The sequence below is a fragment of the Ochlerotatus camptorhynchus genome, unplaced genomic scaffold (genome assembly GCF_037179485.1).
Source record: "Ochlerotatus camptorhynchus isolate MF236.1 unplaced genomic scaffold, CSIRO-AGI_Acam_v1.1 ptg000006l, whole genome shotgun sequence".
NCBI lineage: Eukaryota > Metazoa > Arthropoda > Insecta > Diptera > Culicidae > Ochlerotatus > Ochlerotatus camptorhynchus.
The window spans coordinates 3685643-3712999 of NW_027040498.1; the positions used below are offsets into that span (position 1 = coordinate 3685643).

At 39.7% G+C, this 27357-nt stretch overlaps 1 protein-coding gene across 3 annotated transcripts in view; it reads right to left on the reverse strand.

Annotated features, from left to right (window-relative positions):
• Positions 1 to 13073: 13073 nt before the first annotated feature.
• The window catches only part of Uck (Uridine-cytidine kinase), a 40822-nt gene continuing 26538 nt past the window's right edge, over positions 13074 to 27357 (reverse strand). Inside the window, exons 6-7 of one of the 3 annotated variants that reach the window (XM_065216373.1) lie at positions 14960 to 15079; positions 13074 to 13375 (exon numbers count right to left, since the gene is read on the reverse strand). In XM_065216373.1, coding sequence (XP_065072445.1) covers positions 13281 to 13375; positions 14960 to 15079 — 215 coding nt within the window. In that variant the 3' untranslated portion in view covers positions 13074 to 13280. The other 2 variants (XM_065216382.1, XM_065216391.1) reach the window with 2 other exon arrangements.

Genomic DNA, 27357 nt, shown 5'->3' on the forward strand with positions numbered 1-27357 from the left:
CATTTCAGCTAAAATAATGTTTTTCGGATAATAAAACCAAAAGATGGTATGATGGCATGTTTTACTTGTAACTTACAAGAAGAGGCTACAAAGTATGCGTTGGAAACCTAAAACCTGTAAATTTTGCTTTCTATGAGTCACAATAAGCGATTTGCTGATCGCTGAGTGAGTGAGTGAGTGAGTGAGTGAGTTTGTGAAAAATCGCTGATTGTGACTCTCATGAAGTGAAATAAACAGGTTTAATATGTCAAACACATTCTTTGCAACCTCTTCTTGTATTCTACCAATTCAAAATTTGATCATGGCATCTAATTATTTCATAATTTAGAAAAACATTGTTTTAGCTGAAATGAGTCTTTGCAACCTTGGTTTACCCTTCGGATTCCCTTCGTTATCGAGTGATGTGTTCATGCGTTTGTCAGTACGGCTCCTATTTCGTGGCTCCATTGCTCGTAGGGAGCTAGAGCTTCTGGTGTTTCTATAGTCCTTGGGTGGCGATGTAGATAGTTTGTCTTTTCGAGATTTCCTGTTGTTCCTGCTATTTGTAGTGGTACATGTTGGTTCTTTTTCGTTACTATTTGTGTATCCTGATGCCGAATTGGTCTGGTTTGCGTGATGGGAGCCATCAGGTGTGATTTGGTGATTTTTCTTGCCGTTAAAACATTGTGTTGTGTCTTTTTGTGCAGTCATTTCTTGTTTATCGTTTACCTGTGGGTCGTTCTTTTGCGCAGCTTCTTTCAGAAGTTCTAGTTCAGCTTTTAGCGTGTCGAGTTCCATTTTCAGTTTGTGGATAATGGTGTCCTTTTCTAATTCGACTTGAGCTAGACGTTGTTGAAGGACGCTGGCGTACGAGTCCTTCGAGGATTCTCGGAACACACGACGAGCTTCACCGAATGATACTCTGTTATCTGTTTTGTGTTTCACAATCTTAACTTCCTGCTGATACATGGGACAGTCGCGAGAGGTGATTGGATGATTAGCCTTGCAGTGCAAACAAAACGCAGGGTTTTGGCACTGTTCCCCTTCGCCTACATGAAGTTGCTGAGAGCAACGTAAGCAAATCGAATGCTGTTTACAGACCTTTTTAGGATGACCATAGATACCGCAGGCGTAACATATAAGTGGTGATGGGTAATATGTACGAATCTCAACCCGAAGCAGACCAAAAAAGGACAACTTCCGGAAGAACAGCAACTTTCAGCGTCAGATTTGTTGGATCGTATCGTTGGAAGGAGATTCTTAAATTAAATTGTTCCTGCTATTTGTAGTGGTACATGTTGGTTCTTTTTCGTTACTATTTGTGTATCCTGATGCCGAATTGGTCTGGTTTGCGTGATGGGAGCCATCAGGTGTGATTTGGTGATTTTTCTTGCCGTTAAAACATTGTGTTGTGTCTTTTTGTGCAGTCATTTCTTGTTTATCGTTTACCTGTGGGTCGTTCTTTTGCGCAGCTTCTTTCAGAAGTTCTAGTTCAGCTTTTAGCGTGTCGAGTTCCATTTTCAGTTTGTGGATAATGGTGTCCTTTTCTAATTCGACTTGAGCTAGACGTTGTTGAAGGACGCTGGCGTACGAGTCCTTCGAGGATTCTCGGAACACACGACGAGCTTCACCGAATGATACTCTGTTATCTGTTTTGTGTTTCACAATCTTAACTTCCTGCTGATACATGGGACAGTCGCGAGAGGTGATTGGATGATTAGCCTTGCAGTGCAAACAAAACGCAGGGTTTTGGCACTGTTCCCCTTCGCCTACATGAAGTTGCTGAGAGCAACGTAAGCAAATCGAATGCTGTTTACAGACCTTTTTAGGATGACCATAGATACCGCAGGCGTAACATATAAGTGGTGATGGGTAATATGTACGAATCTCAACCCGAAGCAGACCAAAAAAGGACAACTTCCGGAAGAACAGCAACTTTCAGCGTCAGCACCAGCAGTGGCGTATTTTGGAGTTTACCGTTATCCCGTTTGCGGATACGACGAACGTTGATAACTCCTTGGGACTTAAGGTAGTTCATTATGTCTTTCTCATCATCGTGGATAGAATCAGGTTCGTAGACTATGCCTGTGATTGAGTTTAAACTAGGATGAGTAAACACTTCAACTGGAGTCCCGTTGATTAATTTGGTAATTGTCAGTAGTTTTTTTTTTGCAGTGGAATATGAGTTCGTGCGCAGTAAATACTTGGTACCTCGATTCTCTTTCGATTCGCTAACTTATTTTGCTTCCTGTAGTCCAATGACTTGTTCAACCGATGCTCCGATGACGAATGGGCTCGGAAGGGGCGTCATTGGTCTGTTGTGATTCTGTTCCTGCGATCCGTTTTCCTGTCGAACTTGCATAGCGAGCACAATTTCATATCCCTCCTATTTCATCTGAGCTCAGTAACCAGTTTGGTAGCGGAGCTCCTGGGGAAAAATCTAGGGGATCACCCGGTAACATAATTCACAACTTTGGAACCACTGGAAGCTCGATACCATTTGATCGGTATATAGCTGGATTCAGCAGACCGATTTGCCTTTCCATATGCTCAACTTCTTGTGACGTTAATTGTGCATTTTCTTTGGCAAACAGTAATTTTATTGGGCGACATAAAGTAACTGATGATGGTAGAGTATTGACCCAAGCAATTTCCTCCGTAGCTGACCCAGTTTTCTTTGCAACTATACGCAGAGGGGTGTGCGAATCACTATACTCCTTAACTTCACCGTCTTTGAGCTCGTCACTTATATTTGGCGTGATTACTGCTGCCATCACACACCCACTTGTAGATAATGGTTAGTTCATAGCTGTTGCAGTTTTTCAACAGGAACCTGACTGCTTATTAAGCGGGTTTAATAACCAACATAATGCATTTATATGCAAACATAATTAGATTTTGGTTTCTGAGGTTTCCATTGAACTTGGTGCTTTCATGATGTTCTATACAATATCGGCATTATTCTTTCCTGTTACGTAAAATAAGGTAATGCATTGTATGTTTTTAACACATAAGCGCTCTTAACATGTTGTATTTGTGAGGTAGCGTATTGAAGTATTCTAGAAAGTTGTTTGTTTTGGTAAATGAAAAAAAACTCTTTCTAACATAGTATGCCATGAAAAAATCAAATAAAAAAGTTATGGTTGAAAAAACGATTTGAAGGGACCTTCACTAAAAAATACTTCATATCTCAATGAAAACGACGATTTAACTCCTTTGATGTTTTCAGCAAAGTTTGTGGAAATAATAAGATCTACAATTTTGTGCAACATTTTATTTTTCTAAACTGCATAGAAAATAGTTAGAAATTTTATGTTTTGTCCTGAGGAATTTAAATTATGGACGACCCCTTCATCAGATGTGCCTTTTTTCAAATCTAAACTTGTCTGAAGACAGCAACTTTATTAAACTGCACCTTTATGCACTTTTTTTTAGTTTTTACCTGAAAAACACCCTCCTGGACCACTGTGCATTGTTCTAAACTGGCTTCCCAGCTTCCAACCTAGAACTTCCATATCCCGACGGTTCTCAGCATCCCGAGATTCGGGATATCAAAAACTTTTTGAAAGCACATTCATGCTAGCGTCAGACAAAGAGGAACGCTTCTTGTTACAAAAATTTGATGAATCCGAGAAAACTCGCTCGCTGTCGGTAGAGGTAGGCTTAATGGATGTTAAGTTGTCTAACAGTTTTTGCAAATTGTTAGACAATTTTTCGCTTAGCTCATACAGCATCACCTCCTTTTGGATAATTTTTCCACGGTCTACTGAATCAGTTGATGCGTTGTGTAGTTCAGAATGTTTCTTAATAGCACATTCTAGTTCTTGCTGGAGAGTGAGGTTCTCCCGGTCCATCGATGAATTGATAGAGTTAGATGATTCTCCTGTCTCTGTCCCATGTTCTACCATCTTAAGCAACCAATCAGGAGTCCGCATCGTGCTCTCTTGCCGTGCGGATCTATTTGCTTTTTGCTTAAGGAAGTGTTACTACTACCTAAAGCTACAACACATTTAAACAGCACTTTTCAGTGCTCAACCTGTAAAAAATTTCTACCTTGTTCAACTCCTCTTATTCCTCTTCGATCCTTGTTTGGACCCTACCCGAGGTAATCCTTCTTGGATATCGATTTGGAAAATTCCTCTTCGATCCTTCAGATTCTTATAGTAATCTGCTTGGAAGTCGATTTGGATAAAAATTTACTGCCGCCATGGCGCCTAAACGCAAAAGAAAGGGGCAAACTCTTGACCCCCCTTCTGAAGAAATTAATTTGAGTAATCAATTTGATTTGCTCACGGATGATGAGAATGATCCATCATCCAAGAAAAATTCTAGTAAACTTTCCCGGCTTAATGCCAAGAAGGAAAAGATTCCCCCTATTGTGATAACCACTACCGATTTCCATGCTCTTCGCATGGAACTTTTGAATTTCGTGAAAGTTAAGTTTTCACTACAAATTGGACGTCGGGGTGAATGCCGTGTATTGGCTGAAACCTTGGACGGATTTAAATGTCTTCTCAAGTATCTTACTGAGAAGAAGCACAAATTTTTTACTTACGACACCAAAACTGAACGTGTGTTCAAGGTTGTCATGAAAGGACTGCCCAGTGGTGAATCCCTGGATCAGATCAAAGATGAACTGGCAAAATTACTTGGAGTTGTGCCACTCCAAGTAATCAAAATGAAAATGAAATCCCGTCCTGGCGATTCGCGCAACGGGATTTCTAATGATTTTTATTTAGTTCACTTCAAGTCTAGTGAACTAAACCACCTTAAGGCCTTAGAAAAAGCTAGCCTTATGCTCCATGTCCGAGTGAAGTGGGAACACTTCAGGAAGACTGGAGGAAATTTCCAAAACCTCACTCAGTGCCGTAAGTGCCAGGGATGGGGTCACGGAACTAAAAATTGCTACATGCCAGCTAAATGCATGAATTGTGGTGATTCCTCTCACGCAAAGGACGACTGTCCTGTGAAGGAAGATCCTAAGAAATTTAAATGTTCAAATTGTGGTGAAAACCACAAATCCAATTTTTGGGAATGTAAGACTCGCAAAGCGATCCTACAATCTCGTTCTAACCGACAGGTAGGAAACGCTCCACGTTTCCGACCAGGTACAAATTCCTCTGCTGTTAACAACGGTCAGCGAGGAACAAATTCTACATTCGTACCTGTAGGTACAAATATCACCCCTGCTTCAAATGTTTCATCTGTACCTACTCCCCTCGCTGCTAACAATGTTCAGCGAGTTAATGGAGCTACCTATGCTGCTATTGCAGCGGGTAGAAATCAAAATACTAACCAAAGTAATTCTAACGGAAATTTTGACAATTTTGACTTAGGAAGCATTACTGCTCCTAAAATGGAATTTTTACAGAATTCATTAATTGACATGATTTCTGATATGCTTAAATCTAACTCCATGTTTGATGCTATTCAAACTGGAGTAAAATTTGCTAATAATATTGTCATGACTTTAAAATTCAGTAATGGATTTTAAAGCATTAAACATTTTAAATTGGAATGCTCGATCTCTTAAAGATAATGAAGACGAGCTATTTAATTTTTTGAGAGTTCATAACGTGCATATTGCCGTTATAACTGAAACGTTCCTTAAACCTGACCATAAGGTTAAGAAGGACGCAAATTACTTGATTTATAGAAATGATCGTCTTGATGGACCCTGTGGTGGCGTTGCCATCATTATTCATAGACGAATCAAGTATAAAATTCTTTCTTCATTTGAAACCAAAGTTTTTGAAACTTTGGGAGTTTCTGTTGAAACAAAATTTGGACAACTTACGTTTATAGCTGCCTATTTGCCATTCCAATGCGTAGGCCAGCAAAAGAATTTTTTCAAGGGTGACCTCCAGAAACTTACCCGTCATAGGTCTAAATTCTTCATTATTGGTGATTTTAATGCAAAACACCGCTCATGGAATAATGCTCAAAGCAATTCCAATGGTAATATTCTGTTTGATGATTGTTCTGCAGGTTATTACACTATTCAATATCCAAACAGCCCAACATGCTTTTCTTCTGCAAGAAACCCCTCAACTATTGATTTGGTCTTAACTGATTCATGTCATCTTTGTAGCCAATTGGTTACCCATGCTGACTTCGGTTCTGATCACCTTCCAGTAACTTTTGAAATATCCCAAGAAATAATTTCTAATCCCAACAGCTTTACTTTCAATTACCATAGGGCTGATTGGGAGCAATATCGAACATTTATGGAATATAACTTCGATCCAAACATTCCTTTGCAAACCAAAGATGAAATTAATTATGCTCTTGAATCTCTGACTACTTCTATAGTTGAAGCAAGAGCTGCCTCAGTACCAAAATGCGAGGTTAAATTCGATTCAATTATAATAGACGACGATCTTCAGCTCTTGATCCGTCTTAAAAATGTCCGTAGGAGACAATATCAAAGAACACGCGATCCTGCCATGAAGGTTATCTGGCGGGATTTGCAAAAAACAAATTAAAAAGCGATTCTCTGCCCTGAGGAACAAAACTTTTGAAAATAATGTTTCTAAATTAGACCCGAGTTCCAAACCCTTTTGGAAACTCACAAAAATTTTGAAAAAACCTCAAAAGCCAATTCCAGCGCTTAAAGAAGGTGGTAAAATTTTGATCACAAATTTGGAAAAAGCTCAGAAACTTGCTAAGCAATTCGAGAGTTCCCATAATTTCAGTTTGGGTCTTACTAGTCCTATTGAGAATCAGGTTGCTCGGGATTTTCGGAATATTTTCTCTCGGGAAAATATTTTTGATGATTCCTGGGGGACTGATTTGGACGAAGTAAGGTCTATAACTAAAAAAATTCAAAATATGAAAGCTCCAGGTGATGATGAAATTTTCTATATCCTCATCAAAAAACTCCCAGAGAGTACCTTGTCTTTCCTGGTAAAATTATTTAACAGATGTTTCCATTTGGCATACTTTCCTGATAAATGGAAAAATGCAAAAGTTGTTCCAATTTTGAAGCCGGATAAAAATCCAGCTGAAGCTTCTAGCTACCGTCCAATAAGTTTGCTTTCTTCAATAAGTAAACTTTTTGAAAAAATAATTTTGAATAGAATGATGCTTCACATCAATACGAACTCAATTTTTGCAGATGAGCAGTTTGGATTTCGCCATGGGCATTCAACTACTCATCAACTCTTGAGAGTTACCAATTTAATTCGTTCAAACAAATCTGAAGGCCACTCAACTGGAGTTGCTCTTCTAGACATAGAAAAAGCATTCGACAGTGTTTGGCATGAAGGTTTGATTGCTAAATTGAAAAAGTTTAATTTTCCACTTTACATTATGAAATTAGTTCAAAATTATTTAAATGACAGAACTCTGCAGGTAAATTATCAAAATTCCAAATCTAATCGACTACCTGTTAGAGCAGGAGTTCCTCAGGGTAGCGTTCTTGGGCCTATATTGTATAACATTTTCACTTCGGACCTCCCTGATTTGCCTCAGGGTTGCCACAAATCTTTGTTCGCTGATGACACAGGCATTTCCGCTAAAGGAAGAAGTCTTCGTGTTATTTGCAGCAGACTTCAGAAAAGTTTAGATATTTTCTCTTCTTATTTACAAAAATGGAAGATTTCTCCCAACGCTTCCAAAACTCAACTTATAATATTTCCACATAAGCCCAGGGCTTCCTTTTTGAAACCTAGTAGTAGTCACATAGTCACTATGAACGGAGTTCCAATTTCCTGGTCAAACCAAGTGAAATATCTTGGATTAATACTTGACCATAAATTAACTTTTAAAGATCACATTGAGAGCATTCAAGCCAAATGTAACAAATATATAAAATGTTTGTATCCTCTTATTAACAGGAAATCCAAACTTTGCCTGACGAATAAACTTCTAATATTTAAACAAGTTTTTAGACCGGCCATGCTTTACGCTGTGCCAATATGGTCTAGTTGTTACACTACCAGGAAAAAAGCACTTCAAAGGATTCAGAACAAAATTCTGAAGATGATTTTGAAGTTGCCTCCTTGGTACAGTACTACCGAAGTACATAGAATTTCGAATGTTGAGACTTTAGCACAAATGTCCAACAAAATAATTAATAATTTCCGGCAAAAATCGTTACAATCCTCAATTGCAACGATTAATTCCCTTTATACTTAGATAAGATTTAGTTTTAGTTATTTAGTTTTAAGCTATCAATTGTTATACTGACATGCAGGTTTAAAAAACCTGTTTAAAATACTAAATTGCCAAGACAGGAACAATGTAAAAACACTTAGATATATATCATAACAATTAAGGCTGGTAAGTTACTGTAGTAACTGGAGCACCTAGGTTAAAAATGAAATGTAATTTATTTTGAATTTGGAACAAATAAAAAGTTAAAAAAAAAAAAAAAAAAAAAAGCAACCAATCAGATTCCTTCATAAATTTCATCAACTGCGACCTGGAGCACGTTGGCATTTCGCTGGTTGAGCCCATGTGTTTAGTTTTTAAAAACTTCATTAATGAGACCAGTTCCTTATTTCGTCGCGAACAAATCCTGTCGTAAATGGCGTCATGCAACTCGTTTGCAATTGCGTTGTTCTGCTGCTTTAGTTTCGAAAGTAAAAAACTCAAACTCCCTTCAGCAGTTAGCAGAGTCGCATCTCATCTGCCTATTGCTTCAGATACCAATCTAATTGGTTGCAATGCATCAAAAAGTATCTGAAGACTATGCACGTCATTGTCAGACAGTGGATTGCGCTGTCCAAGCTCGGTTAGTGTCTCCTTGATGCTTTCATAGACACGTAGGAATCGTTCGACCATCTGTTCAGTGCTGTTCCACCTAGTCGTGACGTCAATTATCAATTGCAGCGGTTTTGTATGAGCAGCGATTATCTTATCTTGCAAGATCCCATTTTTCACCGGCGATTGCCGGTGAATGCTTCAGAATTTCAGCAAAACGCGTACGATAAAGCGCTAAAAAAATAAAAGTACAACTAATTTTCAAGTAAAGTACATTAATAAAAACAACATACCAGATGGTGTGTCAGTTTCTTCATCGGAGTATTCGTCATAATTGCAGTCATCATCGGTATCGTCTGTGGAATCAGTCATAGCAGAGTTGTCTTTCCGGAGGACATCCATCACCGCTAAATGAAGCCCATGGTTGTAGCACAGTTGGTGACAGAACTCTGACTCCCTTCCAAACTTCACCATTACGGCAGCTCCGTCAGTTGTAGCAGCAGCAATATTTGTTGTTTACAGCCTCTCGGATTTTTTCAGCCGGAAGAGACCCATGAGCACGAACCAGCCCGAGATTGAACATGATCCCGTCGAAGCAGTGCACATTGGCATTGATAAACCGTTTATTACTGATGCTGGTCCACTCATCCAAAGTGAGGCTCATACATTCACCCCCTCCTACTCGCTTTGCAATTTCGTTCTTGGTGAGATCTTTTGCTTTATTCCAAAAATCGTGTACCAGTTTCATCACAGCTGTGTTTGATTTTGGGAGTTGCATGCCACGAGTGGAAATTGACTGGCGGATAAACTCACTTTTCGTTATAGCGTGGATTGAAAATCCGTCAAGTGCAGCAAGCCGTGCTACAATTTCTTCCAAAGACTGACGTTTAATAAATTGCATTACTGTGGTGGATCCTCCAGGTCTCGATACTTTACTTGGGGTTGGTGCAGATGTTGGTTGATGATCTTCAGATGTCTTTAGGGTAATTTTGTGCTTATTTTGCAAGTGGCGTAATAATCCACTGGTGGATGATCCCTTGCAGGAAAGTTGCTGTGGGCATTTGGAACATTGTGCTTTTTCACCATCAGCGGAAAGCTTCGTAAAATATTGCCAAACGTCCGCCATTTCTGCAAATCAAACAAATCAAAATAAAAAAAAAAAGTATTTCTACTGGATATGAAAGACAAATAACTTACCGTTTTCAAGCAGATTTGGAACTTTTTATTGTCGTATTTAACGACAGCAAAACTGGATCTTTTTTGAGGTTGGACTTTTCGGGGTTTCACTTCTAAATCACATTCTCGATCGTAGTAGTCGATCAGTCTCGCTTGCCAGTTTTGCTTGTTCCCTTGGTAACCGTCGAACGACAAGAGGGCTCGCTGGCTCGTCAGTCGGATGATCGGAGGGCTGATGATTTTCACTGGTATCTACGGTGTTGCGTTCTTTACGGAATCAGACTGGAGAATGACCCACATGGACTTAAAATGATCTTTATTTCTTGTGTTTGTGTGGTTTACATTGATGAATTTTTCAAGTGACACAGATGCGTCTTTTCAACTTTAGTTCATTTGAGATTTTAATTATTATTTACAGTTACTAGTCCTATCAGGCCTATTTTAAAGTATGACTACCTTGGTGGGATTGGTTTGATTTGAATTGGAAAAAGGAGACTACTTATAACTACTATTTACAACTACAACTAACCTACAACTACTATATACACCTAACCTACTATATACAAATTGCTTATCAAAGCATGTTCTGATAAATTACATTTTTCTGCAAATTTAGTCTTAATTTCGTTAATTCTTGAATCTATTTAGGCAATTCCTGCCTCTTCGTGTAAATTTGTTATTCTAGTGTCGAAAGGACGATCAAGAACCATCCTCAGCACTCTATTCTGAGCGATTTGGATTTTGTTCCTGTGAGTCTGTGCACATGATTCCCACACCGGAGCTGCGTAGAAGATCGCAGGCGCAATGATTTGTTTGTAGACGGCCAGTTTGTTTACCCTTGAGAGGCGAGATCTGCGGCAAATCAGCGGATACAGACACCTAACCAAGGCAGAACACTTGACTACTGTTTTCTCTACATGCGGACGGAAGAGGAGCTTTTCATCGAACAACATCCCGAGATAGGTTACTTCGGCGGACCACTCAACCCTTGTGCCATCCATGATTACAGTACAAGATGGAGCCGGTTTCAGTTTGGGCGATTGCCGATGTAGGAACATGATCGCTTGTGTTTTGGAGGGATTGATTTTAATTTTCCACGTGGTGGCATAATCAGCAAAGGCGTTAAGGCATCGTTGAAGTTTGTTCGTTATTTCGCGAGGCATCCTTCCTTTGACGGCTATTGCGGTATCATCTGCGAACAGGAAAAACACACAACCGTCTCCAAGGGGAGGAATGTCGGAAGTGTAAATGCTGTAAAGCAAGGGGCCCAGCAGACTGCCTTGCGGGACTCCTGCTGGGATGGAAAACGTGTCGGAAAGACAACCATTCAACGATACCTGAAACGACCTTTGCTGGAGGTAGTTACGGGTGATTTTAATAAGATGTAAAGGAAAGTTGAAGTTACAAAGCTTGTACACAAGTCCATCATGCCAAACATTGTCAAACGCCTTTTCAACGTCTAACAAGGCCATGGCTGTGGACTTGGATACAGATTTGTTACTTCGGATGTTATTCATCACCCGTACTAGCTGGTGATTGGTGGAGTGCCCCTTTCTGAACCCAAACTGTTCCGGAAGGAGAATGTTATTTTCCTCGACAAACTTGAGCAAACGATTGAGAATGAGTTTTTCGAACAATTTGCTCAGCGCTTAAAGGAGGCTGATTGGTCTGTAGCATGACCCACATGGAATATGCACCCTCTTTAAATAGCCGATAGCTTTTGCACTTCAACCAATCATAATTCGCAAAGGTGAATTCAATATACTCTCTTTCTCTCATTGAAGAATTGCAAATATTCTTATTACTGCCAATATTATTATTTTTATAAATGAAGTAAAAATCCAGTAAATCAATGGAAGCATGGTTCTTTCTTTTTGTCTTGATAAAAGTAACTGTATTATTTTCAAATTTGCATGCACCCATCATAAATTTGTCCAATATTAATCAAGAATCAAATCAACAAATGAAAACGAATAATTAAATGATGACTTGTTCCACGTCATTTGCGAATAATTATCCTACAGTGGAACATAATTTGTGTATAAAATATGAATTAAAAAAATTAATCCCGGGATGAACGGGATCCCGGGATTAAAAAACTTTTTTCCCGGGATTCGGGAAACCCGGGAAATGAAAAAAAAATCCCGGGATTTTTCATCCCGGTACATCCCGGTATGGAAGGTCTATTCCAACCCATCGGTCCTTTTCCGGACTACAAATGACTGATAAAAGAGTTAACTAAAGAGTAAGAGCTTGTTTCCAAGACATATTGTACAGGATTGGCTTGTACTATATGGACATCGACAGAGCACCTCACAAACAGAACTCTCAAATTGCTTCCGAATTTCAACCTATCGAACTTTTTCACTGATAACAAAATCAATTTAATATATACTATACTTTCTTTGCTGGGACATCAAAACTACCTTTCGTAATACTACGTCAAATCTACGGTCGTGTCTTGGATACAACTACTTACTTTTTTTCTTGATCACTATAAAAAACATCTTAAAACTATAGCCAATAAGTACAACACAACAAGCACTTTATCTTCCGCTATCCAATAAGCCTCCTCCATCAGAATAGGATCCGCTTCCAGTTGGTTCATTGTATAGCAGTATTGCCAACGGGGGACAGAGCGCTTCCATTTCAGCAATGGACGTGAAACGTGGTCAGCACTCACACACTCATCACTAAACGGTTGCTTTCCAAAGTCGACGACGCATCGACCGAAAGAACTGCTGTTGAAGAACAATAAGTTGCACACACAATGGTTGCTGCCGAGTAAACAGGCGATCGCTTGACACACAGCCGAGTAAACACTAAGCTTGACGATTTATCTTTAAGATGATTAATTATAAGTTAAGTGGGTTCGCGGAGATCAATCAATGCAGACTATGTCAGTAAACTACCAGCAAACGAAGTACTGTTGTGGTAAAGGAAATGTTCGGATCTAAATAAGCACTCCCACAGTTTAGTCTACCGAAATTGTTTAAATATGTATTTGTGTACTCTGGTCATATGTAGTTTTGAACTTAAATGTCAGCGTGTCATTTTTTGTTACTCAGTTAAATATATAATCATAACCTGACTCGGTAACTCTGCAATATTTTGCTTAAGAAATCAACACTGTAAAACAGACTTACGTATACTAACATAAAATTTCGCACATATTTGTTTTCCGAAAAGGCCCCTAATTATTATTTCGTACAATATCATTCGATAGCCAATAGGTTATTGTTTTACGTGTCGTCTATCGACTATTAAGAAAGAAAAAAAAAACCTAAATATTTTCGCTCCACACAACGGTATGATATTGCTTTTTCGCTGGTCACAGAACGGCTACCGGTTTTTCATTTATTAGAGATTTCTATTGCTGCTAGGTTATTATTATCGTTATCAATCTCATTGCTGCAGTACTAGTTGAATACGACTGAAAACAGCTTCTTATTGATGATGGTGGACGAGAACCGTCTGAATCTTGATGACGAAGGGGAAGGAGGAGTGCTCTCATCTTGACGATTTTTTTTTTATTATTATTTAGTGAGTGGTCAGAGAATATATAGTTTTCAGTTTTTCAGTACGGTTCAAACCGAGTATTTGGCGGATGGTAGGGTAGGAGAAAAAATAACAAAACGAAAACAATTTAAAACAGTACCGACGGTGATCGCCTTTTGGAAAGCATAATCAACAACAAAATATACACAACTTGTCAACAATTAGCGATATATGGTGAGGGCTCGGGGGAGAGGTGGTTTTTTTTTGTTTACCATCAAGGATGTTGCACAATTTATGGAACTAGAACTAATTTTTGGTATTCGGAGTCTAACGTTGCTGCTGTTAGTGGTTGTATGAATGCAAACTTTTTACACTGAATCGTGCAAGTTTTTTTTTGCATTACGTTGCACTCAACTGTATGTTATTTGCTCAAATTGACATCTTCATTTGTTTGTCTCAATGAAAAACGAAGTAACGGACTAGAATGGTCAGATTTTGAATTAAAATAGAAGTAGAATATCAATAGGAGGTAATTTTCAGGTAAATAAATTCAAGATATTCAATGTTTTTAGCTGGTGGTCTCGTTGGAGTTTCTAATGTTCATTGTTGCTGTTTTTGTTTGTATGGCGATGGGAGGATGCTGTATTATCAACTAGGATTAGGTTGGAAAACTCTCGCGTTTTTCGTCAAATACAAGCTAGCTTAAATTAGCCACTACGTTAGTGATCACTGATGGAACGCCAGAAAAATCGCTTACAGGTGAAACTAACAAACATCAAACCAACTTAGCAGAAGAATTCAGCTTCTTATGGTGTTGCTTCTACTCTGTTTAGTGTTTGTAGGTAGCTTTATTAAAAAGGAAAAACCAAACATACTCGTTACTTTACAAGTAAATTTATCTTAACTAGAATTTCGACTATCGGTGCCAATGAGATGCGTTGGTGATGGATTTGATTCCGACTTACGTATGTACATAAAAGTGTGTATTGTTTACCCTTTGGCTCTAAGTAGTGGAAGCAAGTGTTAAATGCGAAACTTATTCCTTATTGTTACTTACTTAAATGATTTAGTTACCCTTTTTACAGAGTTAGTTTTAACGCTAGTAAAACACACGTTAGAATGTTCTTGTGAGTCGTGTAAAATGTGATAGACAGATTTGAAGTTTTGTGATTGCGATGAGCCTTGACTGTAAATCAAGGAGGTTGGAGACCACAAACTGTCTCCAATTTTCTTGATTATTTTTTTAGTAGTCTTCGCTGTATGGCACTATAAATAACAATCTATCGAAATAAGTCTATTCGAATGGAAAAGCCTACAGTCTGCTAAGCTAAATACTTTCTCTCTTTCGCTACATCTATGTGTGTATTTAGAAAGGCGGAGCTGTGGGGTTAGAAGTAGAACTGATTGGGTGAAAGACAATGACGTTTGACTGCTACTGTGTGTTCGACGAGTAAAATATGATTCGGATGCGGTGAGAGTAACAACAACACAACACGATCGATACAAAGTATAACAAAAGCCCACTCGTGGTGATTGGTGATCGACTTGAAAATTTAGTGTGGCCGATAGTGTGGATCGCTGTCGTTAGTTGTTATCTTACCTTGGCCGCGGGGAAGATTCAGCGCACTGGTACCGCCGGTTGCCAGGTGCGGACTGTGATCCTGCCGGGTCCGGTTGTTGAGAAACTCGCGGATGTGCTGCACGATCAGATCGATGGCCACTGAAAGTGAGAGCGGTTTGGATTTCGGATTAACGAGACGGTATGTGGATCAGCTTTGGACTGAGTATCGGTGGATAATAGGAGTGTTTTTATTTCTACAGAGTTAACTGGTTCAATGGCATTCAGGATTGCAACAAGTGTGTTTGTTATTTATTCACGCTATCTAAGGATTAAACGGCTCTCATCACTTATACGTCTTAAAGGGTTAGCTTATTCAAGGGATTCCATTTATATAGCACCCATAGAATCACTTTCCGTTTGGTTTCAAACAGTTCGACAAGCCCTCCAGAAAAAAAAGAACGTTGCAAATAACAAATGAGCACAGAAAAGCAGACGACTTTAAATATTTTTTTCCTAAAAATATCGTGATGGAACTCACTAACGACCCAAGTAACAATTCAGTAACCATTTGGCGTCCACTCTGATTTTTGATGGTTTTATATCGGCAATCAAAAATCCATTTAGTATTAATACAGCATCTCAAAGTGTAAAACATTCCTGCTTAGTAGTTCAGCTTTTTGCTGTTTTAAAAACCTATTATAGTGTGGCAAGAAAGTCGAAAACTGCCTTGTTTTAAAAATAAATTTCAAACAGTTCTCAATCACTCCTTAAAACTGCTCTGTAATTCAAGCATAAACGTCATTAGAAATTGTTTATGAATGTCTTGATAAAATTCTTTATAAACGTGTTCAATCATTATAAAAGCAACCATAAAACAATTAGGTTTTGCATTAGAGCAAAAAGCATTTATTTTTGCTTTTTAGGCTTTTTAAAGTGCATCATAAACTCCCCAATTATTCTGTTAACAAATTGATCTCAAAGGTGGTTTTTCATAGTTAAAAGCCAAATTTATGACAAAGAAATCTCGAAGGATAGACGAAGTAGGATGAAAAATTTAAGTCAATTTCAGCAAAATTTACTTCTTTAGAAAAACCAGCACACCATCAACGACTGACCATCTGGCGATGAAGAGTAAAGTGAGCGTGGGAAGTTTAAAAACATACCAGCCTTCTCCAGATCTTGCAAATAGATGACAACCGACAGCAAACCATTGAAACTGTTAGTTAGCGGAGATTAGCTGGTTTCCGATCCATAGCAGCGATTTTATTCGGCGAAAGAATCAACTCTCCGAAAATTTCATTCAAACGTACATCCCTGCATCGTTGGATGGTGCACTTCTGTAACAATCCGGAAGAAGGGGATCTTTTTCGGGAACCATTGCGCTTCCAACTATTCGAAATGCGAAAAGTTGTACAACAGTATCGCAAACTATCTGAGTAACTGCTCACAATCCATTTGAAAAAAAAACGCCTGGAAAAATCCTGGATCCCACAGCGCAAATATCGAAAGATAAACAAACTTTGACGTTTTACTTTTTGCAGGCTACTTCGCCTCCATAAATGCTGCCATAAATCTGAACGGGTTAGGATCAAGTTTTCTTCATAAAAGCCATTTTAAAACCTTATGAATTTGTTAAGGATTTCTTGAAAGCAAAACAACTTTTTCACAAACGACCCATGAGGCACAAAAATGTCTGGTCACGTCTTCCTTCGGAAGGGAAGTAAAGCCGTTGGTCCCGGCCCATGTGTGTTGAATGGGTGCGATATCCTACGCAGGTGTGGAAGCTGCCTTCCTGCACATTCGATTGCCGTCAATGGATGGCAATCGATGTCCGTTCGTGATTGGCACTCTAGATTGTGGAACAGAGACCGGCGTTAAATAAAGAAAAGAAGACAAACGACCCATGAAAAGCAAGTTTTATGCCACCGCCATGTTACAATAAGTTTGCTTGTTTTTTACATTATTCGATTTTCAATCTATAGTTCCTTGGATTTAACTATATTTTGGTAAATTTAGCAATGAGCAAACATTTAAATGCGAAAATCATAAAAAAAAAAGTAGAAGGGTCTGTGCCTAGGGGCACGAACGGAAGCTTGACGTAGGACCGCTAGTGGACGGAACAAATGTGAACATTTAGTATTTTAAATTGATCAATCATCAATTATCTTAACTCTTCCCGTTTTTTTATTTGTAAGCGTATCAAATTTGTAGTATTTATTTCAAAGAGAAAGTTGATGAAGAGAATCCAAGGGACTGTCAACTTGAGTATTTTCGATTAATTTATCCGACTTTTAAAGGTGTATTTTGAATTTTTTGTTATTTATGAATTTTTAAGTTTTGTGCATTTTGGTATTAAAGAGTATTCAATTAACCCCTCACAGGATTTCCTTCGGAATTATATGAAAGGGGCGGGGCGGAAAGTATCGTTTGTGCAGAATATGTAAAAAAGGAGGGACTTCGAGAGATTGAACTCGTGAGAGCAAATTTTCTCACAAATTTGATTTTATTGGCTTTCTGGGGACTGAATATACATCCAAAGCGAATTATTCCCACTTCTCTCAAATTCTATATGGATTTTTAACGCTTCCTACCAGCGTGTTCTGGAAAATGGTCGGACGATGATTAAACTCACCAATACATTCGGGCCTACAATTCCACACCTTCAATAGAGACCAGGTTGAGCCTTGATAGCTAGCTTCTTGCGGGAACTGATGACCTTGACAATTGTCCAAATAATACTCTTAACAAATTTATGGTGGTCCTGAAAAGGACGTTTTGTAGTGATGGTTGAGTAATGCTGAGCTGAGCACGACGAGCTACTGATTCCGATCCTAGCCTAGCGGTGGGACTTCTTCCTCCTTCTCTATAGTTGCCCATATGAGCTCTGCAGCTCGCTGCTTGTAGGCAGCTTTTCGTTGTTGTTGTTGTTGTTGTTGTTGTTGTTGAAAGCACTCCTGCTGCTGCTGCTGCTGCTGCTGGACTGGACACCACCACTTACGGTGATTGAATGAGCACCGTTCAGTGGGACCGCATCGAATTCGATTTTTAAGTCTGTGTTAGGGAATGCGCTGTTTTCAGACATTCGGTGATAATTTTGATCACCATTGCAACAGTTGGACATTTGGTATTTTTCAATAGTGACCTATTAAAAATTGACTAAACGTTCATTTAGCAGATTGGTAGAGAAATTTCCAATCGTTTGGCTTATTTAGAATTAAAATCTATCTGCTATTGGTCGAAACTTGACCTCTTTTCGTAATGCTGTGGATTTTGGTTTTTTGAAATTGCGTGGATTCTATAGATCCTGTGGAGATCTATCTAGCCCTGATGTATGTGTTGGTAGAGGGAAAAATGTAAACTTTGCGGGAGACGATGTCTTAACCCTCGAAAGCAATTTTGTGAAATATGAAGTAAAACAAATCCTAGCTAGTTCTGTATGATGATTTTGTTTGATTTTATTTATTTGTAAAGTCGCCGGGAAATACCAGCTGACGATTTGTTTTTTATGATAACGCCTTACTTGAAAACAGGCAAAAACTCACAAACAGGCCGCTTTTTCATAGTATACAGTGTGATAATTCAATAATCAATCAATTATCTCAACATTTAGAGGCAAACCATTCATACGTTTTGGTAACATACAAAAAATTCTATAATCCACATTAAATATCATATGTAAGCGCCGATTGAAACAATCTTTTCGACGTCACTACAAGGGTGATTGATTAAACGAAAGAAACGAATCGTGCGGAATGAAAGCCGAGGAAAAGCTAATTGCACCAATATATTCAGGCCTACAATTCCACACCTTCTATAGACAGGTTGAGCCTTGATAGCTAGCTGCTTGTGGGAACTATACTCTTTAACAAATTTTTGGTGGCCCTGAAAAGGACCGTTTTGTGGTGATGGTTGAGTAATTCTGAGCTGGGTGTACAACACAGATGAGGCTGTCGAGCTGTATGTCGTTTGGAGCGAGGGTGACACGCATGACATAGATGACCGACCCGCAGCGACTCACGAAGAGCTACTGATTCCAATCCATAGCATAGCGGTGCAGCTTCTTCAACCTTTGATGGTTGCTTATGTGGGCTCTGCAGCTCGCAGCTTGCAGGCAGCCTTTCGTTGTTACTGGAGAACAATTTTCAATGCCACACGCCGAAAGCACTGCTGTTACTAATTTTAACGACCGAACACCACCACACAGTGGTGTGGTCGTTGGGAGCGTGTGGTTCTGAGTATGGCGATGAGTGTTCAACATATTATGCAATTCCATCCTCCCTATTCGCACGCGCCCGAGGATCGGAGGCGAATGCCACTTCGACTTGTTTCGTCTTCTTACTACTCTCTGACGACTGTGCTGGGGAAGCAGCATATGCATGTAGGTAATTGGTGGATTTGTTAGTTAATTCGACGCTTTTGGACAATGCTGGACATTTACCAGTTTTTCAATAGTTTCTTGTTGAAAATCAACATTTGGAAGCATTGTTATCGATGCGTTGCCATATTTCTGATCGATTGGTGATAAAATTATTGAAATTGGACCAGTGGCAGCTGAGTTATTAATGTTCAAAATCTTTCTTAATTTGTTACATGTTCCATTTTCGGTTTTCACAAATGGTACCCCTATATAGAAATCAAAGACGTCAAAAAAATCTCAGTCTAGCTCGATCTTAAGAATAATTTATTTTTGTCAATGTAAAATAATTAGTTAAATCGACGTTTTACGAGAGCGGACTTATTTTTTTCGATGTTTTCACATACATTTCACTTAAAATTTAATGAGGCACTTAAAACTAGGCCACTTAATGAGAACTATTGTAATAAATTTTGATATTCAACAAGATTTTTATACCATCAGTTTCTATTTTAATTATTTCGATAAGATCGGATTCATTAATCCTTTTCTATCTTGATTGATGCTTTCCTAGTGGATTTAGCAAGTAGCTAGGGTAAATGACTCGGAAAGGGTTTTTATTGTTGCTAAATAGCTTTTGTTGTAGCTTTCAAATGGTTCTCAATGCGTTCGTCATACAACCTTTTGCAGTAAATCAATCTTGAAGAGCTTCGAGAATACATCCTTGAGAACCTTCTCCAGGGTGGGCCAACTAGACATATTCTAGTCTTAATGAGGTTTTGGTGGATGCATTAATGACAAAATAGCCTTGACCAAAGTTCCCTAGTAGCACTCTTGTTATAAATTGGTCTTGGAAACTTATATACGACTTATTTCAGGATCGGAAGTATCAGCAATGACCCACGTGACGAAACAAGGACTACGACCAAAAACTCGGAACATGCAACGCTTGGCTGCCCGAGTTGTGGTAGGTTAATCTATAATGAGCTTCAACACCGCATTGTAACTTTACTGGATGGTATGGAATATCGGGCATTTATGGCTGGTTTACATATATGTTGGTGCTAGTGTACTAAAGCTGTACTAAAAATGTGATCAGCACAATTTAAACGGGTCACTGCTGACACAGCACGTATGTAATCCGGGCATATGCCCGATTTACTCTGGTCCTGGTGCGCTGGTGTTTTCGTATTTTAAGACCTTGGATATCGTAATTGTTACTCCGTTTCTGATCAGAACAAGTGAAATTACACATAGAACCACATAGATTCCACCCACAATGTGCAAGTTCACTAATTCAAGCTATTTATAGATCAGTACTAGCGCCAGCCACGTCCACACGATCTTTTTGGGAAGGAGAAGGATAATTAGTATGACAACCGTTGCTATAGAGACCTTGTTTACCTCTTCGTCTCTACGATTGCCATTGGAAGGAAAGTTGTGTTAGTGAGGGTCAGGTTATTTTTGGTCTGGATTCACTGTGGTAAAGTAGTGAAGCGATCGGGTATAGCAGATTTGTTTATTTGAATCAGATGGGGATAAATAATTAGGCATAGTGACAAATTGAGATTGAACTCCCGACCTTCTGCTCAGTAAGCAGAAACGGTAAGTTTGTGCCAGAAATTGATGTGCCAATGTTAATCAGCACCGAAAAACTGTTTACATCATGCTAATAACCATGGGTTTGCACGTGGATCAGCACAAGTATAAACACCCAAATTAGCGGTTACGTTCACCCAGAGCCGTGGAACCACCTTCGACCTGGGGACAAGCTTTGTAGTGCTGGCTAAGATGTAGCAGTGCATGATTGAGAGGCAGCTAATCAAATCGAGGATCTGCAAGCTGAGTATCACGGACCGTTTCCTCAAATACAGCACCATCAACGTGCACTGCTCTCTCGAAATGAGACCCTACGACGAGAAGGAAGCGCAACTGCATATGGTGTACGAAGGCTGACATGAACGGGACGTGATCAAAGACACACATAGTTGCGACCTATCACAATCACGGTCGTCAAACAGCTGATGGTAGTAACGCTTGGTACATTCCTATCAATGTGCTTATCGAAGCATTCTCCATGACCATTCATCAAGTTGACGAAAGAAGTAAAAAGCAACTGTGTGAATGTCGTCTTCGGTGGTGATCCATCACCGATCTGGCCATTCCCGACAATCACGATACTCATCTGTGCTTGTTTTGAAGCAGTTGCTGCTTTGCTTGCTTATGTGAGTGTGTTGGTGAGTGAGCCCAACAGCTTCCGTTTAATTTTTCCATTTTTGTTTGTAACTCACTTGGAATGCGTAGGCATTGTTTTCATTTTCTTCTGGTGTTTGGCTTTTTCTTATCATCGTTCTGCAGAAGTCTTCACTGTTTTCGTTGTGCTTTACATCATCAGCAGCGACTGTTATACGTTTTGCTTGTGAGCAGCGACCATTACTGGTGATTGTTGCTTGCCATGGCTCTATCTCTGACTTCGTAACAAAACGTTCTGTCAGCGATAGTCGGTTGATGCGTTGACGAGTGTCGAGTAAGTGTCATGATATTTTACATCACTGCCTGCAATATGTATGTATTTTTGGAAAGGCCACGTCATGACTGCTCAGGTAAGACAGGAGGCATTCTCCAAATAACTAGGATAAGAAAATTTTTGGTCATCTTTGGAGTGTCGTAACGTCGCCAAATATGGTCCGATTTTAATTCTACCAATAGCTTTCAACTGGGAATCTAATATAGTTTTATAGTGTAGCCACGAAATTACCGTGGTCACCGGGGATATTCAGGGTTTCCGGAGGGCTTGTCTAATTTGTTAAATTTTTGCTGTGATTTTCTCTAGGATACTGGTTACAAATTGATATTTTTAGTACATACACAGAAAGAAGAAACATTTACAAAGCGAATGATATATCGAGAACTAAAATCAACTGAGATATGGCCATTCCCCTGGAATCGATTCTGATGGAGGGTTCTGAATGTGGTCAGATCTTTGAATCACGATAGCTCTTTCTTCATAGTTTTTAATCAAAAGGCTTTCGGTAGACTTTAAATACACCATTGATCACATAAGCCACTCTCGGAACTTCCGGGGGAACCTGTAGCAGGGGATAATTGGATTTTTACACCAAACATGCCGTGCGACAGCTCATTCTTCATATGTTTTCATGAATAGGCTTTCCATAATCTTTAAATGAACCATTGACCACATTGACCGCTCATTGACCGCTCTTGGAGCCACGGAATACTCCCGGGGAAAAATATAGCAGGGAAAAATTACGTGTTTAACTCCAAATCATACCGTACGACAGCCATCTCTTCGTGTTTTTTTTTTTCAATTGGCTTTAGATAGATTTGAAGTGGATATTATCCACATTAGCCACTCTCTGAACCACCAGCATGCCCCCGGGGAACCTGTAGCAGGGCAAAACTAATGCATTTTTACCCCAAAACATGCCACGCGACAGCTCTTTCTTCATGGTCGGGAAGTAAAGCCGTTGGTCCCCGGTCTATGAGTTGACGGGTCGATAGTTAGGGTCCAGGTGTAGGAGCTGCCTCCCTGACGTTGGTAGCAGTGTTACTCAGTACGGAAAACAAGATCGACTGAAAACAAATCAACGAAAAAAAGTGGCAGAATCCGAGAATTAAAATAATGAAGTCTCAGACATTTGATTGATTTCAAGTTCGGAATCTTAAACACTTCTCAAATTTAGGCATTTCAAATACTTTTGCTAGCTTTGGAACTTTAATTTTCTCATGTTCCCAAATCTTAAAAAATTCCTTATGTCTGGAATGTTTAATTTTAAATAGAACTCTAAATCTTACAAAATTCAAGCCTCAGAATTGAATTTTTTCTCAAAATTGTTAATGAAAAAATGGAATCTCCTTATAATTTGCTCCATAATACTCTTGAAAATATTCTGCTGAATACTGTCAGAATTCACTCTGCAGTGCTCTTCATAGTATTAACAATTCTTGCAGTGTATTACCTAACAATTCTCTGAAAAATACTCCTGAAAAAACTTCTCTAGGAGTTCTCCTCAGTATTCACTTAGTATTCTCCTGATATTCCCATAGAAATACCACACCAATCCTATTTTAGTTCTGCTCTGAATTCCCATTAATTCTTTGAAATGCTCGTTATAATTTCCTTGGAACTCACTTTTAAATTATCTAAAAATTATTAGTAGAATATAAGAATCTTGAAATGCTCCTCAGAATGCCTTTCCTCAAATTTTATTTTTGGGACTATCATTGGAATTTGGAATTTAATCACCTTGGAATTTTCCTGGTAATAACCTGAAATTTTTTCCATTTGAATTTTGTTTAGAATTTACGTGAAATTCGCCTGGAGAGCGAAGTTCACCTGGAATTATTCTCAGATTTTATTGTAATCCTTCGTTTAGCATAACCCCTAAATATTTTCCGAAAATTACCAATGAATCATGTTCTGGAATATTTTTCACCTAGATACTTCTTGAAATCATCCTCAGAATTCCCATGGATTCCTCCTTTAAATTACCTTGAGGTTCTCATCAAAATTATCGTCAAATAATCCTGAGAATTTCAAAACTTCATTGAAATCAACCTCAGCTATTCTTTTGAATTTTCGTTGAAGTTTCCTTTGAATCCTATTCACAATTTCCATGGAATTCTACTCACAACTACCTTCGCGGGGCGACCCCAGCGTAGTGGTTAGCATCCATGCCTCTCACGCCAAAGTCACGAGTTCAAATCTCATCTCCGGACAAGTCACGAATGACCCAAGAACGTTAAAGTGACTATAATAAATAAATTAAAAAAATACCTTCGTACTATCCTTGGAAACTGGAATAAATCTTGGTTGGATGATTTTTGTTTTCCAATCTGTGATCTTGGTAAAATTCAATGCCCAGCCCAACATATGAGAGTCCAATATTTTTTCATGATGAGATAGAAAAACTATTTTTATTTTCGGGGTGGCAATCTTCCCCTTAAACGCAAGTAGGGTTAACTACCCCATTTCCGGCCTATTAGCACATCCCGCACTAACTCTTTCTTAATCTAGCGCAGTTTAGCACCAAACGGAATGTTATTATTTCTGATGGCTTTCAAATTTATTTACCTTTCCGTACGTACCGTTAGATTTGATAAAGAGAAACCAATCGTTGAGATATTGTCAAAAGTCTAACACTGCTTCTTGACGCCAAATTCGGCCTACGGATTCTAAACTCGGCCTAACGTTGGAGTTAGACCTGATGCCCGACCAGTACCGCAAGCCGTTCCAGCCAATGGTTCGAGAGTAAAATTGCCTGAAATAAGACTGCCGAACTTTAGTGGACAACTCATGGAGTGGGTCACCTTCCGAGACACTTTCCGTAGCTTGATACACAATAGCAAACAGTTGACAGCTATGGATAAGTTCTCGTACCTACGATCTTCACTGACGGGCGAAGCTCTACAAGAGATCAACTCGGACAGTACTGGAACGGAGGTACGAAAACAAGAAGTTAATCGTCAAGGCCCATTTGGATTCCTTGTTTGCGGTAGAAGTTATGAAGAAGGAGAGTTACAAATCACTGAGTAAGCTGGTTGGTGATTTCGGGAAACACTTGTTGATGCTGCAGAAAATCGGAGAGGAGACCGCCAATTGGAGTACCAAACTAGTGCACATGGTTTGCTCGCGCTTAGATTCCGCTACTCTTCGACACTGGGAGACACATCACAACTCGAAAGAGGTTCCCACATACACGAACCTAATTCAGTTTCTGCGCGGACACTGTTCCGTACTACAGTCAGTCGCTCCCGTGAAGTCCATCCCAGTCCAGGAGAAACGACTCAAGCTTGGAGTGAGTAATTCTGCAGTTCAATCGTGGAACAAGTGCGCATTTTGTGAAGAGGCATTCCATTCTGCATTCCGCTGCATCAAGTTCCTGAAACTGAAGGTTCCCGAACGCTACGGCATGGCACGACGAAACAAATTATGCCTCAACTGCTTATTTATTTATTTATTTGTCTGCATCAACAGGCTGTGTAAAGCCCCAATGATGATTTAAGTAACTTATATAGGTAAAAATCAAATCAAAAAATAAAAACTAAGAATAAAATACATAAATAAAACACACAATCATTCACGGTTAACTGTGCCAGAAAAGAACGATGAGAAGTATCTTCGTAGCAGCTGTCGAGGCATATGGAAATCGAAGATGCCCGAGACTCGATTGAACACTCGTTGCAGCCCACCTATTGCACCGTTCATGCCATAGTTTGTGCGCTGAAGTGGCAATCTCAGCATAACGTTGTTACGTAGCGCACGGGGTTGGACGTTAATGTTGACTTGCCCCAAGATTGCACTGCAATCAATTCTACCTTGTAAAGTGTCCGCAATGAACAGGGCCCTAGAGGTGTCTCTTCTAGTTCGGAGAGGCTCCAGATCAATCAGCTTATCAGCAGGACATCAGTCGAAGTCGTGCGTCAAGGGCTCCTGCCACCATTGCCAACAGAAACATCATTCCCTGTTGCACAATGACTCAAATCAGTCTGTCAAATCCTCCGTCTCGTCGCAAGCGAAATCTTCATCAGGCCTCAAGGCCAGTCTATACCCAACCAAACCACTCAACCTTCCACAAGTGCTCTCCCTATTACACTCTCGCAGAACACTAAACCACTGTTCACCACAAACCAGACATGCACTAGTCAGAACACAATTTCACTTTCAATCAGTAACCAAAACCGTACTCGAGACGTACTGCTATCCACTGCTGTGGTGTGCGTTAAAGATCAGTACGGAGCGACACGACTAGCCAGAGCTTTACTAGATTCGTGTTCGCAATATTGCTTTATGAGCACCAATTTCTGTCAAAGGTTAAAACTTCAAGGATTCCCGGATTATTTGGCGGTCCAAGGAATTGGAGGATCAAAATCCATATCGCGAAGGATGGTCAAGGCATTCATCTTTCCCCGATCTGGTGATATTTCGTCGTATACCGAAAACATGCCGTTCTATGTGCTACCAGAGTTGACAGCAACACTTCCCGTTCGAAAGGTCAGCACTGGTCAGTGGATTCTTCCTAGCAGCATCGTGTTGGCAGACCCGCAGTTGAGTGATCCAGGACCCATCGATATCATCATTGGAGCGGAGTATTACTTTGATCTCCTAACCGATGGGCGCAGCAAGATATCGGAAACCGGCCCAACTCTGCAGAACACCGTCTTTGGCTGGGTCGTGTCCGGTCCCATTCCAAATCAACCAGTAAATCCGCCTCAAGCAGTGTCATATTTATGTACACTAGCGGACATCCAAGACCAGTTAGCACGATTTTGGGAGCTGGAATCCTGCAAGTTCAGCAGCATCCATTCTGTGGAAGAGTCATCGTGCGAAACTGTTTTCGACGAAACAACAACACGGGACAGCAGTGGAAGATTTGTAGTGTCCCTACCGAAGAAGGAGTTCGTGATGCAGCAGCTTGGAGAATCTGAACTAATCGCTACTAAACGTTTTCTCGCCCTGGAAAGACGCTTGGAAGCAAATCCAGATCGGAAAGCTCAGTACCAGGATTTTATTCACGAGTACGAGCGGCTAGGCCATATGAAACAGGTGAACATCAACGATTCAGATTTCCCGATATACTTTCTCGGTATATGCTAATGGTCGGTCCAGTCGTGCAAGACGATCTTTTATCAATTCAGCTCCGTTTCCGCCTCCATCGAATAGCAGTTGTTGCAGACGTCGAGAAGATGTATCGAATGATACTGGTGTACCTGTTGGATCAACAACTTCACAAGATAACTCACCGAACGAGCCAATTCGTATCTACCAGTTGACTACAGTCACATACGGGACAGCGTGCGCACCTTGCTTAGCTACCAAGTGTTTGCAACGTCTAGCAGAGCTTGAGTCCGACAAGTATCCCGCTGCAGCGAAGGCGATGAAGAATGATTTTTACGTCGATGACATGTTGACTGGAGCCGATGAAATCGAAGCCATTATCCGTTTGGGGAAGGAAATGGTTCAGCTAACCTCCTCGGGTGGATTTAACTTAAGAAAGTGGAATTCCAACTCCAGTGCTCTTCTGGCTGAGTTACCAACTCATCTCGTAGATGATCAATCTGC